Source organism: Chlamydotis macqueenii, chromosome 1 (genome assembly GCF_036417535.1).
Source record: "Chlamydotis macqueenii isolate bChlMac1 chromosome 1, bChlMac1.mat, whole genome shotgun sequence".
NCBI lineage: Eukaryota > Metazoa > Chordata > Aves > Otidiformes > Otididae > Chlamydotis > Chlamydotis macqueenii.
In genome coordinates, this window is record NC_141556.1 from 137,462,347 (window position 1) to 137,481,783 (window position 19,437).

The window sequence follows — 19,437 nt, forward strand, 5'->3', positions numbered from 1 at the left end:
AGAGTGGTCTACCATGTCACTGTACTCAACTGCAGTTTCCAGGACAACTAAACCAGAACTACAGTACGGCATTGCTCCTGTACTAGACCCGCGCCTCTAAGCTTCATTCTCAGTGTAACAAAGTAGAACCTTGGAAACGTGATATGTAAATTTAATTCTGCCCTGTGATATACACATAGCAGTACCTTCTCTTGTAATGTGGGAACTTATGCTTTTCAAGTGATACTAACATCCTTTTACCACATCAGAGTAGCATTGTGCCGTATGGGAACAGAGCAAGCACCCTAGGAGGGCTCCAGCTCAATACGGCATGCCAGTATTGCACAGTTCAGCAAGCTTCAGGGTAACCAGAGTCAGATGAATTTCTGAAATTGATTTTCTAGAAGTGCTAGAACTTCAAAAGGCATTGATATGTCAGAAAAAAAATGTTACGGCATCAGGGGCATCTTTATTCCCCTTCCTGCAAATGCTAAATTTGGCCTCAAGAAACACTTTGTGAACATCAGTAGTAAAAAAATGTCACTGTGCTCAAAGGAAAAAATAATACAGCTCAAGTTTGTTAAACCATGTAATATTTTTTCGGGGAAAAAAAACCTTTATTGAATGAATACAACTAACAAACCTTGCACCATATGCTGCAAAAATTCAATGAAACAACACAAGGAATGAAAAAAAAAAAAGGATGGTATTAATTAAATAATTTGGATTATGAAAAAAAGAGCTAGAGCGATGTAGAGGGTTTATCACATCTGTCCTGCATCAAAACCAGTTCTCTAGCACCTTGGCTGCACACCTCGTGAGAAATGTTTCTGAAAGCCGCTCTGGGACACCTCCAGCGATGCACGCTCACACCCTGCCTCGCCTTGTCTTTGCTGGTGGGGGGGTACAACAAATCACCTTAAAAACCTCCTCTGTCTGGGCAAGTACTCTGGTCTCCCCTTGTCGTGTTTGTAGGCAGCGGAGAGAGGCAGCCTCCTGAGTAAAACCATTTTTGGGGTAGGACATCCAGAGGAAGCTCTCTATGAATGAAGCTGCTCCGTCTCCTTACCCAGAGGCAGAGGCCTGGGCAGCTGAAGCCCGTTGGGAGTGCACCCTCCATGTGCCCACCCGGGCCTGCGCCTCCCTCGCTCCTTCTCCATCCAGAAAGAGCTGCTTTCCTTCCCGTTTGGGCCGTACCGCTCCGCCAGGCCTGGACAGGGACAAAGCAACCGCCATAACGGCATTTATTTACTGGGGCGTGCTGCAAGTTTAGCGCTTTGCTAAAATGTCTGCCACGGGTAGGCCTACGAAGGGTTAAATCCACCTTCCCCGTTCTGACGGCCGGGCTGGAAGTGCGACGGTACGGGCGGCACCGCTGTGCCCTACCGGTAACACCGGCGGGGCGCGCCGGGGCGGGGGGGGGGCGCCCGCCGGCCGGTCCCCCGAGAGGGGGCGCCCCTTCCCCCTCCCCCCGCCTCGCCGCTTCACCATGGCGCCCTCTGCCGGCTGCTGGCAGCGCGGCGCCGAGGACCGTTGGGGCCCCCCGTCATCCCGGGCCTCCTCCGGTTCGCAGTTCCTTTTTTTTATTTATTTAATTTTTTTTTTTTTTTTTTTTTTTTTTTTGCCAGAAGCCACCCAGCGCCTGCAGAGAGCTCTGCACTGCTGGAGTGCCCAGCCCACCACGCTTGGCCAGAGGAGAGCAGTGCGTTGAAGCCAAGGGTGCTGAGGTCCCCGAGACCCCCTGACACGTTACACCGTGTCCTTTGCGTAGGCTTTTCTCTTGGATCTGTCCATTTCTTCTGCACTCAACATCCCAATTATTAACCACACCTATGGTTTGAAGGCAAGCTTTGCTTTCTCAGCTGTAGACCCCTCATCAGGCCGCCATAGGATGCTCTGCGTAGGCCTTGTGTCTGTCTTTCTCAAGCGATCTTACCAACTCGCTTCCCTTGCCATCTTGCATGTGACAGCAACCTTTAATTCTGTTGCTGCTGATATGCCTGCTTTCTTTCTTCTTTGCCCCGTTCACAAACATGCGCGGTGCAGGCTGTCCACACCTTTTTGTGACCCTGAGTCTGGTTGTTGCTCAAAACAGAAGTGCCACAGGGCACTGCCACCGTCAGCTCCCAGTCAAACCCTGGAGGGACATCCCAAATGACCTGGCCCTCCTGGGAGTCCTTTTGTCTGGGGAGGAAGGCCCACATAATGACTTTTGGGAAATCGTTGTCACAGCAACTGCTTTCCCCTAGAGTATGTTGGGACCGCACTACCCTTGGGGTAACAGGGAGCAGGTGCAAAACTTTTGGATGCAGAAGTGGATAGCTGAGACCATTGGCCATCAGCTGGAGTTGCAGCATTGTAGTCAGTGAATGAGCTGTTGATGGGCAGCATGGGAGCTCTGAAGTGCAGTTATGCCCTCTGGAGAACTGCAACCCCTCCATGTCTACCAGTGTGGCTGGTCAGTGCAGGCAAAGCTGCGGTTGTAAAACCAAACTCCAAAGGCTCTGCATTCAGATAACGTGAGTGGGAGATGCTGATGAGATGACACCACTCTTGCTTTCCATGGCTGCCCACAAGGATGAATCCCTTTTTAAGGGATAACAGCCCTGACCAACAGAACAGCGATACCCACTGCACCTCTGAAAACACTGGATAGATCATCTGGTGCATATTTAGAGTGACTCTTTTGATTTAGCTTTCTCAGAAATGAAGTGAGTTCACACTTACCAAAACCTCTCTGCAATACAAAACAATGCTAGTCATATGCGACATATGTGACTTCGCATTGACTTGCATGTTTACAATAACGTTTGCCACGTTCTGGGTATGTCAGAGTGGTTACTCATGCATCCTAGTGCCCACCCGCTGAACTCCCAGCTGGTTTGCTTACTGAATTGTTGGCAGATGTGTACCTCCCCTTGCAAGTTCAGTTAAAGGCAAGAAAATGAAGGGCTAAGCCTACCTCCTTTTACTTTACTATGAAGACCAGGGTTGTGACTTACCTGCAAAAAAGAAGGCAGGTACAATGGGCTCACAAGCATGCTGCCTAAGCTTCCGTGTGCCCTTTTCTGCAGCCCCCTTGCACGTGCCTTTGGGGCAGTCCTGAAGAAACTGCAGAATCTTAGTGGCAACTCACATAAACCACTCTAGGACAATCCCTTTCCCGACAGACAAAGTTTATTAGTGCATTTTTCTAATCCTGATACATTCTGAAAGATAAAAATAAACACTAAGTTGCATTTGTGGACATGTACATGAGCTAAGTCATGGAAGGTAAGGCTAGCCTAAAAACCTGCAAATATTTGACATGGCCATCGTGGACAATATTTCCCTCATTCCAATCTTCGCAAGCTTGCCTACTTGATGACATTTCTGAGATTTGCAGTCCTTGCTTTTAAAGAGCACTCTCTACTGATTTCTTGTGCTTTTAAATTTCGAGTTTACCTGCTTTTATGAAGTGCCACAACAAATTTATGCATCAAGTTTTTCATCCCAAAGTGTGGACATCAAGAGGTACAAAGTCTGCACATGAACCAGACATCATCAAGAAAATAAACACCTACCCCTTCTTTCACTTTTAAAAACCTTTTTTTTTAATTTTAGTAAAAGGATAACTTGACAGAGAAGGCAACAGCTGAAAGTAAATGCCAGCTGTAGAGCTAAACAATTCTTCACATGGCTATAGCTTATAACTTTGTCAATCAATAATAATATATTATTTTCAAAGACAATTTAATGAGATGCTGGGTCTAGAATAGCATGTAAAATATCACCATCCATTAACTTTAATGATGTAAAGGCATTTAGTCTTTTAGTATTTGTACATGCCTACAGGTGTCAGATTGGAATTTGGTGAGACCAGGCAAACGTGTGGCCTCGATAGGGGATAATGCCCTGCAGGAGGCAGTAGGACACACAGCACTCGCTAGAGAACACCCAAAATTGGTTTCTCTTCCCAATCATGGAGGTGCATGGAGTGACAGAATTTGCTTACTCACACTGTAGATACATTTAAGGGCATAATGTAAAGAACTTTAATGAAAGCAACAGATAAGAGGCCAAAGCTTTTTAAAGCCTTAAAACAACATAACATATGAGCTACCATTCCGTCTTCTGTCAAGCACGGATATTCTTCACTTTGTTATTTCATTTCCAGAGATTTTGAAACTGCAGTTTTAAAGATGCAGTTTGAAACTGGCTAGCCAAACTACAGATAAATATTTTCTCCATGAACTGCTGAAAGATCCATGATAGCCCTTGCATATGTACAATTTTGCCTTCGAAGATATCCAACAGCAATGTGGCAGATGTTAGTCTCAGGTTTTTGTTGTAGAAGTTCTTTTAGAAATGCAAGATATTTCACACAGACAGTCCCAGAGTAGCTATCGGTACAAATACTTTCTTTAAGCATCATGAATCAATTGATAACCCAGAGCTACAAGGAGGATAGGTTTATTGTGAGTTGAGAGAAATAATTTTCTTTTTTGTTGTTGTTGTTCGCAAGAGCTCAAATTTAGAATATTTTATTGGTAGAATGTACCCTATTAAAAAAAAAAATCTGCCAAAGATCATGAAAACTCTACTTATGAATGCCATAATACTAAAAATGAAATCAATAGAAACAGTATCCCCAGCTTGCTGAAGAGAATCTCTCCTCCTGAGCTGGAGGACAATTTGAATTCAGGAGAAAAAGAAATGCCCTGATTTTTAACTACTAATTGAACTCAAGATTACTAGCATTAAAACAACATTGCTGGGAATGGTGTTTAGGATTCTTCCTGCTAGACAAAATGTGATATATTTTTGAAACTCTTTGTCAGAGATGTTCTACAGAGCAAAGAGGCTCAAATGTATCACTACTATCTCCATGGCAGCAGCTAGCATAGGGCAGTCTTGGTGGGCAGTAGTTTCTGCGGAGGTAGGAGAAATACAACACAAATGACAAAAACTTTTAGAAGAGTGATTTCAAGTAACATGGGGCTTTCCAGAGTCTGAACCATAAAACTTTTGCAGATGAGCTGAAAGTAGCATCCTCAGTATACCATAGTTTCTGTTCTATGGGAAGCATTAATGTTATACACAAACCCCACCTTAACATACGGAAAGACATTCCAGTGAAGCAATATAAAAATGATGGACAAGAAATTTTTACCCTGAAGGTGATCAGCTGTTGCCACATTTTTGTCTGGTTTGATACTGGCTGTGCAGAAAACTAAACATTCCCTGAAAAGCCCAGTGCATGCAATGAGTATGAATTTGCAGAATAAAAGGTCTGAGTTCTGGGGTGGTCCAAAGTCAAAGTTGTACTTTTTGTGTCCTGCAAAAGTTAATGATGCCTGAAGTTCTGTATTGAGCAAGAGCCCAAGACTTTTCCTGGCCAGGTAGGTAAGTCCTGCTGAAGCCCCACTAGACTCTAGAAAAATGAACCATCCACCTCTGGAATATCCTAAAACCCAGCAGCTGCAGACAGAGCACATTTGACTGTCATCAAGACAATACAGCCCCTCACAACATACAGTGGCAGCTACTTCGAAAAATGACTGCAAGGACGTTAATCACCGTTTTCTATCATAAGAGCACATTTCTTTTAAAAGTGAGTGACCTGGGTTCAAGGCCCTCCTTTATCTTAAGCAATGAGACAGGTTCTGTGGTTAGCACTGATGAGCCCCCAGCTGTGCAGCCAAGCTTTTTTGTATGATCAAAGTCTTGCTTTTTTTTTTTTTTTTCTGTTGCTGGGTGACTCAGATTCATCAGAAGGAAAAGAGGAGTAGGATGTCCCCAGAGTTTCCAGACATTTAACCCTGCATGGTACTTTGCGCTGCGCATAAAGTTTGAAGGTGGTTAGTTTTTTTTAAAATCCCACTGCAGAAGAAGATTTTGTTTTATTCCTATTCACTGTACTGGGAACAAAGCTGTAAAAACTCAGGTTTCTGGGTGTGTTGGTTTTGTTTAGTGGGGGGTGCTACAGTAGCAGCTTCTGCTAGAATTTTCCCCTTTGTCCGGTGGACTTGGTCGGGTCTAGGGCGGACCCACCACTGGCCAGGGCCAAGCCAATTGGTAACAGCGATAACACCTCTGTGATAATGTATTTAAGAAGGGGAAAAATAAAATAATAATAAAAAAAAGAAGTGAAGAAGCAGAAGCAGGGGGCAGAGGGGGGGAGGCGTGAACCTTGTGGGCCTTGTGAGCCTCACCGTGTGGCCTCCCTCCAGGCTACAGTCTGGACCCGACTCGGCCCAGCCCAGCTGAGAGAAGAGAAGAGAGGAGATGTGAAGAGAACAGGAAAGGCGTCTGCCTGAGCCAGTTGTGAAGAATTTATTATGAGAGGAATGGCTGCAGACACCAAGGTCAGTGAAAAAGGAGGGAGAGAGGAGTAATGTTGCTCCTGACAAGAGTTCCCTGCAGCCCTTGGTGAAGACCATGGTGAAGCAGGCTGTCTCCCTGCAGCCCATGGAGGCCCACGGAGGAACAGAGATCCACCTGCAGCCCATGGAGGACCCCATGCCAGGGCAGGTGGAGGCCTGAAGGAGGCTGTGGCCCTGTGGAGGGCCCATGCTGGAGCAGCTGGTTCCAGAGGGACTGCACCCCATGGAAAAATGACTCATGCTGGAGTAGTTTGTGAAGGACTGCAGCCCATGAGAGGGACCCCATGCTGGAGCAGGGGAGGAATGTGAGGAGTTCTTCCCCTGAGGAGGAAGGAGCAGCATAAAGCGACATATGATAGACTGGCCATAACCCCCATTCCTCTTCCCCTCTGTGCTGCTCGGGGCAGGGGAAGGACATAGAGATAATTGAAATGAAGTTAAGCCAGGGAAGAGGGATGGGTGGGGGGAAGTTGTTTTTGTTCTCTTCCTTATTATCCTATTTTGTTTTTATTAATAATAATAAATAAATATTTTTTCCCCAAGGCGAGTCTGTTTTGCCCCTAACAATAACTTCAATGATCTTTCCCTGTCCTTATCTCAAATCTCAAGCCTTTTTCATATATTATCTCTCCTCCCTTCCCTCAGATGGTGGGGGGAGTGAGTGAGAGACTGCGTAGCTTGGTCCCGAGCAGGGCTAAACTACAATGCTGGGTTTCTAAAATTTGCATGTTAGAGGCTGTTAACATGTGGGCATCCAAACTTTTGTCTGAAATTGGCACTAAGACATTCTGTATCCCAGCCCAGGTCTCCAGCAGGTAAACCAAAGGAGTAATTTCAGGAGCTTGTAGCAATGATGAACTATTGCTTGATTTCACTTCAGTAGGCTGCGTCTATAAAAATCCTCAAATTACTGTCCTAAGATCTTAATTTAGATGTTTAACCTTTATCAAGGATCTGGACAAGGGGATCAAATGCACTCTAAGTGTGCAGATGACACCAAGTTTGGCTTGAGGGTAGGAAGGCTCTACAGATGGATTTGGACAAGGTGGATCGATGAGCTGAGGCCAATTGTAAGAGATTCAATAAGGCCAAGTCCCAGGTCCTACACTTGGGTCACAACAACCCCATGCAATGCTACAGGCTTAGGAAAGAGGGGCTTGAAAGCTGCCCAGTGGAAAACGACCTGGGGGTACTGGTCCATAGCCAGCTGAATATGAGCCAGCAGGGTGCCCAGGTGGCCCAGAAGGCCAAGAGCATCCTTGCTTGTATCAGGAACAGTGTGGCCAGCAGCAGTAGGGAAGTCATCATGCTCCTGTACTCGGCACTGGTGAGGCTTCATCTTGAATACTGTGTTTAGTTTTGGACCCCTCAGTACAAGAATGACATTGAGGTGCTAGAGTGTGTCCAGAAAAGAGCAATGAAGCTGGTGAAGGGTCTAGAGAACAAGTCTCAGGAGGAGCTGCTAAGAGAACTGGGATTGTTTAGTCTGGAGTAAAGAAGGCTGAGGGAAGACCTTATCACACTCTACAACTACCTGAAAGGAGGTTATAGTGAGGTGGTGCCAGTCTCTTCTCCTGGGTAACAAGTGATAAGGTGAGAGGAAATGGCCTCAAGCTGTGCCAGGGGAGGTTTAGATTAGATATTAGGAAAAAAATATTCACTGAAAGGGTTGTCAGGCATTGGAACAGGCTGCCCAAGGAAGTGGTTGAGTTACCATCCCTGGAGGCATTTAAAAGACATGTAGATGTGGAGCTTAGGGACATGGTTTAGTGGTGAACTTGGCAGCATTAAGTTGGACTCAATGACGTTTGAGGTCTTTTCCAACCTAAATTATTCTATTCTATTCTATTCTATTCTATTCTATTCTATTCTATTCTATTCTATTCTAAAATGATAAACTAATTTATTTAATCAACATTGAAATTGTTAAAGGAAGTAAATTTCCATTAAATGAATGTGGCAAGGAGCCATGGATGGCAATTGCAAGTCAACAGCACTGCAATTGCATCTGCGATCTAAAACAATTTCCTTCTGCAAGAATCCCTAGGCTTAAATCAGTTCTCTCAATAATAACCTTCCAGCCTTTCAGTCTAAAGAAGCAAAATTTAGCCCATCAGAAATACCTATAACAAAAAGAGGAAAAAGAATTCATTCAAAGTAAGAAAAGTATTCTTTGACAAGTGATCAGAAAAGGAGATTCAAATAACTAGCACTGACATCACAAATTACACATGGAGTTGGTTTTTTTTCATAATCCCATTGCCAGGTGGTTACTCTGAGAAGGCTGAACTAAGTTTTGTAGAGTTTTAAAGCATATTTACTCTTCATGTAAGTCTATTAAAGGACGAGACCCAGTTCCTCAACTAATATTATTTGGTTTCTTTTTATGATGTCAGCTGATAATCTTTTTCCCAGTGATGATTTGGTAGAAAGGCAGCCTGTCCTAAAACCAAACTGGTATCTGTAGCTACTTGCTTACTGCTCACTCTGAATGGTGTTAAATCACTGTTCCTTAGTTCAGCCATCCAGGTGTTGTCTGAGCAATGCAAACAATTTTCTGAGTACTTCACAGACATGAATGCATCTCCCAACAGTCATGCGTCTAGCCATGCACAATGATTAGATCACTTACCACAGGAGCTAGGTAACAGCATTTTTGTGGTTCCTAATCCAGACTTCGGTCACCAGCATCAATCTTCCAAAGTGGACTGATATAAAAACTTTTGTCATTTGTAAAAGCTTAAAAGCAGAAGGTAGTCTTATCAAATCTATCCACTCTGCTGTCAAATGTTTCTGCTTTAAAAGACAAAGAGATCTTTTTCTTTGGACTGTCTGCTTTTTTTTTTTTGTTTACTCACCATCACTGAGTTAATCGGAGAGAGCATTTGTAAAATACTGTGTTATCATGGGCTTCCTCTTCTGGCTTTCCAGTAACTGAGTACAATTTCTAAGATTTCGTGTAAACAATGGTTTAAACTGGCTTTGGAGTTAAATCTTCCTCTTGCAGCATAATTCATCAGACTGCAGTGAATGGACAGAGAAAGGTATTAGTTGAGAGAAACTAACATGGATATACTCACTCAGGATGAAGATGTTGGTCATCATTAATAAGATGTTTGCCATCCATTTACAAACCCCTGTAACTCCAAAGGTGAATTCCTGAGAAAGGCTTAGGCAGATGGCTACTAGTATGGGGACAGGAACTGCCAAGGCTCATGTATGCTGCAAAATATATTTTAGAATCATAGAATAGTTTGGATTGGAAGGGGCCTTCTAGAAACAACATGACTTGTAAATAGAATAATGGGGTAATTTAGGTGGTATAGATTTCTGATCGTTTTCTTTGAACTATCTAGTTTTCCTTTAGCTTAAACCATGACAGCATGTCCTTAGGCAGTTACATAGCGTATCAGAGCCTTCTTAGACTGGAATTAAAGAACAATCCTGCCATATGCTGAGTACTTTCCTAAATTTCCTTTGACTTCCATGATCAGACTCACTTTTCAGGCTAAAATTCCTCCTGACGTAGGGCATGGTCGATGTCAATGCTGTCTTCAACTGGGTTGATGACTAGCCTTTCAAACGAGAGAGCAGCACCTGATGGCAACACTGGAGACCTGGACTGACCATGGCAGCTAGAAAGACCCTGGAGGCACTGAAGATTGCCACCGACTTCAGTGGCTGTTTGTATCAGCTTTGAACATCAGCCTCCTCTTCTCCAGACTAAACAATCCCAGTTCTGTCAGCTGCTCCTCATAAGACTTGTGCTCTAGACCCTTGACCATCTTCGTTGCTCTTCTCTCCACACACTCCAGCAACTCAATGTCCTTCTTGTACTGAGGGGCCCAAAACTGAAAAATTGAACACAGTATTCGAGGTGCGGCCTCACCCGTGCTGAGTACAGGGGCTCAATCACTTCCCTACTCCTGCTGGCCACACTATTTCTGATGCAAGCCAGAATGCTGTTGACCTTCTGGGCCACATGGGCTCATGTTCAGACGGCTGTCACCCAGCACCACCAGGTCCCTTTCTGCTGCGCAGCTTTCCAGCCCCTCTTTCCTAAGCCTGTAGCGTTGCATGGGGTTGTTGTGACCCAAGTGCAGGACCTGGCACTTGGCCTTCTTGAACCTCTTAGAGTTCACCTTGTCCCATCAGTCCAGCCTGTCCAGATCCCTCTGTAGAGTCTTCCTACCCTTGAGCAGATCAACACTCCCACCCAATTTGGTGTCATCTGCACACTTACTGAGGGAGCACTCAATCCCCTCATCCAGATCATTGATAAAGATATTAAACAGAACTGGCCCCAGTACTGAGCCCTGGGGAACACCACTTGTGACCGACAAAAATAATTTGTTGCATACTTTATTTCTGTTCCCCTGGATTCAAACAGCAAATTCTGAATGTCATTGAAGAGGCACGGCTGAACCCAGAGAGTTCCTTGAGCAGATGAGGTCACTGGGTTGCTCTGTTTACCGTGTAGCCCTGCCTCACATTTCTCACAGGCATCTGAATCGTGTAGTATCAGAAGGAGCCTTGGCATCCAGCACAATAGCATGTTTATGTTAAAAAGAAAGGGTCCCACTCATGAGCGTCAGGACAAGGGCTGTAATCCCAGTAGGAGTGGCAGCACCGGCTTCCTGCGCCCCAGGCTTGTGTGGGGAGAAGGGGAAATGAGACACCATGGCTGCACGCTGCCGAACAGAAATTGCAGCTCATGGGGATTAACACACATACGCCAACAAACATTTTCAACATCCCCCCAGCTAGGAAAAAGCTGATACATGGATCTTGAGCACAGCCCTTATAAATATTTCTTAGAACAAAGCTTGTAGTTTATTCCTAGTACTCCCAGGTTTGTAGCAGCCAGTGAAAGCATCTGGTTTCCAGGGGGTAACGTCTTCACTGAGTCTGACTCTGTGACAGACCTTTATTCAAAAGTCCCTGGAGACTCTGCAGCAAGTGCTCAGGTTTCCCGGTTCCCAGCCGAGCAGAGCTGCGGGAGATGATGGAGGTGGTGTCGGTATGCTGTGCTTAGCACTGCTCTGGAGGTGACGCCCAGCATCCAGCCTGGCGTACCTGATGCTGACCAGCTGAAGGTAGTGCCAAACAGGGCACGATCCAGACACCTCTGGAAACTGCCACAGCCATGCCATAGGCAAATGCAGCCTAGGATGGATGCATTGTGGGAGAAAAAATAAGTACTGTACATTATTTTACTGTGGCGTTCAGCACATGCGGCTGCCACCTGCACTCAGTCCCTCGGGTCCCTGGTGTCCTCAGTGCTGCAGAAGGACGCAGTTCTCACCTCACTCACTGCCATCAAGGACTTTGCTGAAGCCAGTGTAGTTAGATGGGAGCATGGTGGGCCCTCTCTCTGCTCTTTTGCAGTGTTGCCTTCTCTATCATCTACCTCTTTTTAACTCTGCTTTTCTTCAGTTCATTTTTGCTTCTCTTTGAAACACGTGACTTCTACTTTCTTGTTGATCTGTTTTTCTGTATTTGACTCATCACTTGTTAGTCAGTCCTTCTGCCTGTTGTTGAAATTTTAATTAAGTTTTGATTATTGCAATGTCAGATAGTGATAATATTTTGTATTTTTTATAGTATGCTGGAATTTGCTTGTTTGTCCTTTTAACTCCCTTCTTTCCTTCCTTCTTTTCCCTTGCTGTCCCTCTTCCCCTCACCCCGTCCTTTCCCTTGTATGACACCATTCCTTTTCTACCTCTTGTCTGTTAGTAACAGCAAGACAGCTTCATACACCCAGGAGACTTCTGCATCCCTGAGTATGGCTTCGGAGTACAAACAAACCCCAATGGTTCAGCAGTTCTATTTCGGTGCCTTTAGTGGCTCCCATCATACTAATCTTTAATGTGTTTATCACTATAACTTTTTGTGAGTTGCTACTATCTTTATTTTAGAAATAGGAAACTGTTGTACAGAAAGACTGTGGATCAGACTTTACACATATTTGTTATACTAAAGCTCAGATGTAGATAAGGCTCTGAGGTCCACTGACATTAATTATTCCAAAAGTCGTATATGGACAGCTTAAGGTTTTCAGTAGGACTTTTGAAAGTCCCGTAAGTGGATGACCACATCTTTACATGGGCAAATCAGTAGAAATCTGGCTATAAGTAATTTCAAATTCACCCCAACTTTAGTCCTTTTTTTTTTTTTTGGCCATGGCTAGCTACTGGATATTATATAGTTCTTTTAGAGATAGATGAAATATTTCCATATTGGCCAGTTTTCCCATACCTTCAAACTGCTATTCAGCAATAGCACTGATATTTCCAGTCTCTTCCCCAAGCTGTGAATGCTTCATTTCCAGTTCCATAGCCTTCAGGGTTTCTAAGCACGTCTGTTGCGCGAGGGATTTTTCCCCCCCTCAATTTCAGTCAGACGGCAGCTGCGATACACCTACCTAGTGGCTGCAATGCCTCTAGTTTCCGTTTCCCATATGCTTTCTCTCCTACTTGCGACGTCTTTCCTGAGGCCATGTGGGGCAGGCTGGGTGGGCAGGTACAAGTTGTTCTCATCAGCTGATCTCAGGTATCTGATAATATTTTGGCAATGTTCATTCAAAGTGAGATCTATTTTTTTTACCTTTACCAACTTATTCCATAATGGGTCTGCATGTTCAGCTGCTGGAAACCAGCCTGCACGTGCAGTAACCTTGGACGATGCTGGGAATAAAATCTCACCGGTAATGTCTATGCTTCTTCAAAATATTGTTCTGGGAATGAACCTTGCACGTGATCTTTTCCACATATATCCCAAGGGAAAGAGGGTGACGTGACATTCTGTGAATTGGATCTTAACAGTGCATACTGCACCCCATTCCCAGTTATGAGCCGGTATTTATTGGTTTTATAATTTTGAGATGAGATTCACTTATGTTTTCTTGATTGGTGTATAGTTGGTTTTGACACAATAATTGAGAGCCAATACATTCCAAATCACTGTGTTAATTATGGAACAATCTCACCTCTCTCAAGCAAGGGAAACAAGTAAATTATTTGAGTAGTGGAAAGGGAATATTTTGGCTGAAAAATTTGTTTTTATGAGCCGATACTGGATCTGACAATGCAGATGTTGGCAAGAATTAAAGGAAACTCAGTTCATTTTGAAAAAGGTATATTTTCACAGAGAACACGTCTCGTGTGGGAACCTTTAATTTAACATACATTGGTTTCCTATTTTAAGAAAACAATTTGCTGTTAAACACTATGCCAGTCAGACTTATATGTTTTAAGCAAAACCTCTTTGTCCTGAAGTATTTTAATGGCCTAAAGAGCAGGAAATTGCCTGTGACATTTCAGTTTTTCCATTCGAAGGGAAAAATGGTCCAAGGTCTAAAAATAGCTGTCTCCTGAAAAACACCCTCCCTCTCATCATTGTAATATACCATAAGCCATGTGACAACAAAGACATTTCTTTCTGAGCCCAGCGTTGTTTTTAATCAGCTAAATCGGCAATTAAGACTGTCTTCATGTAAAACTGCTGACTTGAATAAAAATTTTGTTTACTGACTTAACCTGAATAATTTGGTGACCTACTCTACAGTATGATGTCTCCGGTTCCTCTCTCTGCCTTTACCTGAACACAAATGATGTTGGTCAGAACTGTATATTCACTTGGGGAGAAAATCTTGGTAGACTTTGTGCTATAGGTTTTTTTTACTATTACCCACTTTTCAGCTCCATCCACTATTTGAGCATCTGTCTTCGAGAGGAATAGTGAACATATATTCATACACAATTTGGTCTGCGGCCATGAATGGACAGGTGAGGTAGATGGAATGCATAAATAAGATTAACAAAACGCATCGTGTGGTGGATTAATGCCAAGGCGTGTGTTACGGAGGTCAAAGATGAATGCTTTATCATTATGCCTAGATACTCAGCAAAACTCAAAGGGAGTCTTGGTATTCAGATCATTCCCCCAGCAGTGAGTTCAGACATGTGAGTGAATCACAAGACACTTGTTTATTGTCAACTCAGAAAAAATAAAGCGAGACTGGTTTATGTGTAGACTGAGGCCAGCGTGGAGACATTCCTAGACAGGGTGGAGCCCACAAGGCAAGCGGTGCTGTCACTGGGGAGGCAGCAGGTCCCAGTCTGCACCGAAGCTGGAGACGGAGCTGTGCGATACGATCTTTTCGGTGGTGAAATTTGCTTAAGAGGTTCTTGCCCCCTATCTCTCTGTCTCAAGGCCCCGACAACTCACCCCTGTCTTTGCACTACAGCTTGCTGCCTGTCCTCAGTGTGGGGCCAGGGTATAGCATAGCTCCCTAAAGTAATCTAGGTTAAAAATAGCCTTCCAGAAAAGTTTTACATTTTTGAGTTTTAAACTGAAATCATTTCAGCTGCCTGATTTTACACACAACCCTAAAAATAGCTGTACAAGCACAACTGAAATGGTAACAAACTGACTTACTGAAAGGTAACTTAGCTTCTCGAATTCTGAAACAAATGTGTCATGAAAATATGCACAAAGAAACTATGCCTCCTTCCTGGTGAAGTAAAAGCATAGGAGCTTTACTGTCTTCCAACACCAAAATCTTCATGAATACGAACATTCACTAAAATTTAATGAATCACACAGCCTTGAGGGATCAAGATTAGACAAGCTTCATCCCATTGAAATCAATAGAAGTTTTGCCTCTCCCTTGTTTTGAGCTAAGATTTTTTTTTTTCCTCCTATCTTTTCTTCAGGGAAGGACTGAGAGTTTTAATATAGCCTGGTATTTGACCATAGACTAAGTTTTACCTATATTAACATACGATCTGGACCATGGGACTGTTGATAGACTTCTGACCTAGGAGGTACAGCAGGAAAGGACGCCAAGAGCTCCGTCTACATCACCCCTCTGTCCTGAAATAGGCTTAGTCTCACCTACAGTCTTCATGACACTATTTGTCTAAACTTATTTTTGACAAAAATGGTATTTTAAAAACCCATACCTCTCTATTCCAGTGTTTAGATGGGGAATTTCCTCCCCATCTAGCCCGCGTCTGACATAGCACTGGTGTTGTATAGCCACACACCAGGACAGATCAGCAGAATCCCCGGTGGAAGCAGCTGTGGCAGCAATGCAGAATCTTGGCCTGTGTCTGATGTTGCTTGTTGCTTTTTCTTTTAGCCGAGAAGAATAAACGTAAATTGAACCAAATCATTTAGTGACTATAGCTGAGAAATACAGTTGCGGTTATTGACATTTCTGTGTATATATGAACTCAAAACAAGTTGAAGAATCAGTCATTTTCTAGTAAAGTTCAAATTTCTTGCCAGGGAATATTGGTGGTTTCTTAGTGTGGGGAAAGGCTAGCGTAAACACATGGATAGATCTTTTTTTCCTTACAACTAGGATAAGATAAAATCTAATATTATTGTAGGCCGTGTGGGAAGAGATAACAGTTCTATTGACTTGCACGTTTGAAAACAAAACGTAGCAACATTGTGAAAGATGTATAATAGAAATCAAACTAGAAACAAAATAGAATAAGCAAGCTATTAAATCACTTGCCTTCATTGAAACACCACCTGAAAGTGCTTTACAGCATTGTAAACTGCCAAAAGATAAACCCTTGCAGCAGATGAAAAAATTACCAATTATGAGATAAGCCACTGTTTCAGAAGAGACTGGAAGACCAGAGTGGAAATGAAGGTGCTGTAGAGATTCTGTCTAGACAGTAGCTATGGCAAAGTCAAGACTGTGTGGAAGATCACAAAATCATGGAATGGTTAGAGTTGGAAGGTGTGGAGGAAAAAATTGGACTGCTAGGACAAGTTGAGGTAGTAATGAAGAAGCAAATTTCTTATATCTGTATATATGTCATGGGTTCGGTAAGGGTGAAACTTAAGGCAGAAATGAACAAATAACAGCAATCTTGATGGGACAAAGAGTGGCAATGTTAACCACGATCCTGGAGGAAAAGAAAAACAGAAAAAAAAAACATACTGAAAAAGAACCTGAGCCATTGTCTTTCTCATGAAAGTAAGAAAATGCAAAGTTTTCCAAAAGATTGAATTGCTTTTTGTTCTCTATCTCCAAATTTCAAAGACAGTAAAAGTATTTACCATCAGTCACAGCCAGAAGCAATAAGAACTGTTTTTCTGGTATTAAACCTTTTCTTGTAATGTACAAGAACTGTTACATTTTTGTTACATTTTCTTTTCTTCCTTCTCTAAATCCACGAGTGTTTTAGGAAATGGAGGACAATTAAAAGAGTAAAACTAAGTCACTTATATTCTTGTAGCATTTCTTTGAAAGTTTTTGTTGTACCTGTTTTCAACAGGTCATCTGTTTGTCAACACTGTTTACTCATTCCTCCCAAACTCTTTTTTTTTTTTTTTTAATTGCCCTTATTGCAGCATTTGGGACATTTCTTTTTTTCTCTATGTTTTTAATAGCACTGGCATATGAAATGACAGATTCATTTCACCTAACTTCATCTACCTCAGGTGAAGTTTCGTTGTGTATGCCAGAGTTAGCAACTGTAGCTCTTACAGCCATTACAGTGGGTTAAAAGAAACAGATTTTTAGGGAACATGTCTTCTTCCAGCCATTCTAGGCATCTATTTTGGAAAAAAAAAAGACTGGTTTTATATCTACACTGGCTATAAACAGAGCCTGAAGTGACCAGTCTAGATGTAGATGTCTACATCAAGTCAAATGAATCATACCCTGAAAGTTGTACTGAATATTCCCAGTTACCGAGAGCACTGATTTTGACAGCAGTTTTGTAATAACTTGCAAAAGTAGTTTCCGTCTTCTGCAATACCTTTGGATTCAGTGAAGCATCTGATGAAGAAGCAAACACTTGCAGACTTTTTGGCTCTGCCCAAGTGAGGAACTAAGTGCACACCTTGCCCACAGGCAAACATGTTGCAACAGAAAATGCAAATAGCTTAAAAGAAAAATAGAAACATTAAAGACACGGCTCTTTATATGCCCTAGAGGAAGAGGAGAAACTGGCAAGACCTTTGTAAGACAATTCAGGGAAGAGTCATTTGACACTACCTTGATGAAACTCCTATTATTGGTATTTAAAGTCTTGACTTGTCACAAATATACTTTGCTACAGATGCAATTAAATAATGGACAAAATAGTTTAGTACCAACAGGGAAACAAGTTCACATTTAATACGTGCCATTTCACATTATTCTAACAGGGCAGTTAATTCAGAGTCAGCTCTTTGAGCATGGTAAATATCTTACACAAAAAAATAAATTAATCAATAACATTTGTATATACGGAAGAGGACAACAGATAAAACTTAATCACAGTTGCTGCTCAACAGCAATGATCTCAAAGATGAATCTCTGGTCATATGTGACAATTAAGATGGTAATTCAGCTGGTTCATACTACGAAATAGTGTTGCTACTGTGGACTGAAACTAAATCCAGCAGTTTCTTGACTATGAAATCACTCGTGCTGCCATCCTTATGTCTTGACTGTGCTCTTGTTCTGAAATAGCATGGAGGGGATTTAACCTGTCAGGATTTCGTGATAGTGTCTGTGGTCACTGGAATTCTGTATGAGAGAGAAAAAGTCCCGCTTAGCAGCAGGAGGATGACAGCTACAATCCCGACAGGAATGGCAGCACCAGCTTCCTGTGCCGCTGGGCTGGAGGGCATGTAGTAAGAAGGAGGGAAAGCGATGCTCTGGTTGTGGGCTACAGAATAGAAGTTCCAGCTCACGGGAATGAGGACGCACAGACCAGCCAATATGTAGAAGAAGCCACCCATCAGGAAGAAACGGGTAATGAGAGTTTTGTGAGTGATTCCCATATAAACATTTCTCAGAGCAAGTATTGTGGCAGCCAGTCCCAGCAAGCCCGCGAACATGGCAATCAACATGAGACCCTGAGCAGCATAAATTTCATGGGGGATGGAGGAGTCATAGCCACTGAATTTATGGCAGAACTGTTCTTTATGGCCAGGAGAGATGTGAAGGTAACTGATGAAGCAGACTTTCCAAATCCCCACCCAGGCAATGCCGGAGGAGATGATGGTGGTGTTGTTCACGTGCCACACTCTCCATTCCACAATTCCCATTGAAACGGTGCACAGGATCCAGCCTACTGTACCCAGAGCAAAGGCGGCTAGCTGGAGGTGTGAGGTGCTGACCAGGGAGCTCATCCTCTGGAGGGCTTCTGCTCCATCACAGACACGGTTGCCATGCAAAGAGAGAGGCGCTGGAGAGAAACGCGGCATAAAATTACAAAGACAGTTATTATTTGGGTGAGTAGATGAACCTGTTTTTGAAAAAGAAAAATCAGGAGAGAATATGTGCAATATGTGTACAGAGGGAGGATGGTAGTCATCTTTCCCCAACTGTAATGAATTGCTGAGGTTTGATGTCCTTAGACAAATAACATCTTGGCTTTAATTCTGTATATTTTGCAGTATCACAAGGAGCAGAAAGGGTCTCTGATTAGCTCCCATTACAATCTCTATTTTACATTACCGAAAGGGAAATTCACATATTTTTCCAAGTTATTTTCTTCCTTAGTAATTAACTGTTATGTTCAAAGATCCTCACACACATGACATGTCATCAGGAGCCCTAGGGTCACTGGCTAGGAGAAACTAAATCTGACAAAATCCTCAGGATCCTCGTTGTTGCAAGAAATGCTGCAAAGCAGCCACAGAAGCCACACTCCTCTCCCCTGGCAGCTGGGGTTTCGGTGCAGCAGTCCTCCTTGAAAAGATTTCTGCTTTTCCGCTGCCCTTACAGAGGGTTGCTGGGACCAGTGTTAGACAGAAAACACCGTAGTTCAGAGGCGTGAGCAAATCCAGGCCACAAAATCTAATAACGACCACTGAACTTTGACCATTTTTAGATTATTTAACTGTGAATGCATTAGCAGAAATACTTGGATTAATCAGAAATCAGCTCTGTGCAGGGGCTGGAGCCTGGATGTGCTGTTTTTTCTTTCCCAGCCTCAAACTTTAACTGAGGTTTCTTTAGTGTTTTACTCTCACAAATCACACTTGTTCATAACTTACCCAACTTCTCCAGTTCAAATCATCCTACCACTGTGGTGGGAAAGATTTTAGTCATTTAGCCCAGCAAAAGATT

General features: G+C 43.1%; 1 protein-coding gene across 1 annotated transcript; it reads right to left on the bottom strand.

Moving 5' to 3' along the window:
* Window positions 1–17,849: 17,849 nt before the first annotated feature.
* CLDN34 (claudin 34) lies at window positions 17,850–18,494 on the bottom strand. Its single transcript, XM_010129465.2, has one exon. The coding sequence runs from the start codon at window positions 18,492–18,494 to the stop codon at window positions 17,850–17,852; it is 645 nt and encodes a 214-aa protein (XP_010127767.2).
* Window positions 18,495–19,437: the final 943 nt, after the last annotated feature.

Coding starts and splice junctions, on each gene's coding strand:
- CLDN34 (XM_010129465.2), bottom strand. CDS start 18,494: ATGAGCTCCCTGGTCAGCACCTCACACCTCCAGCTAGCCGCCTTTGCT.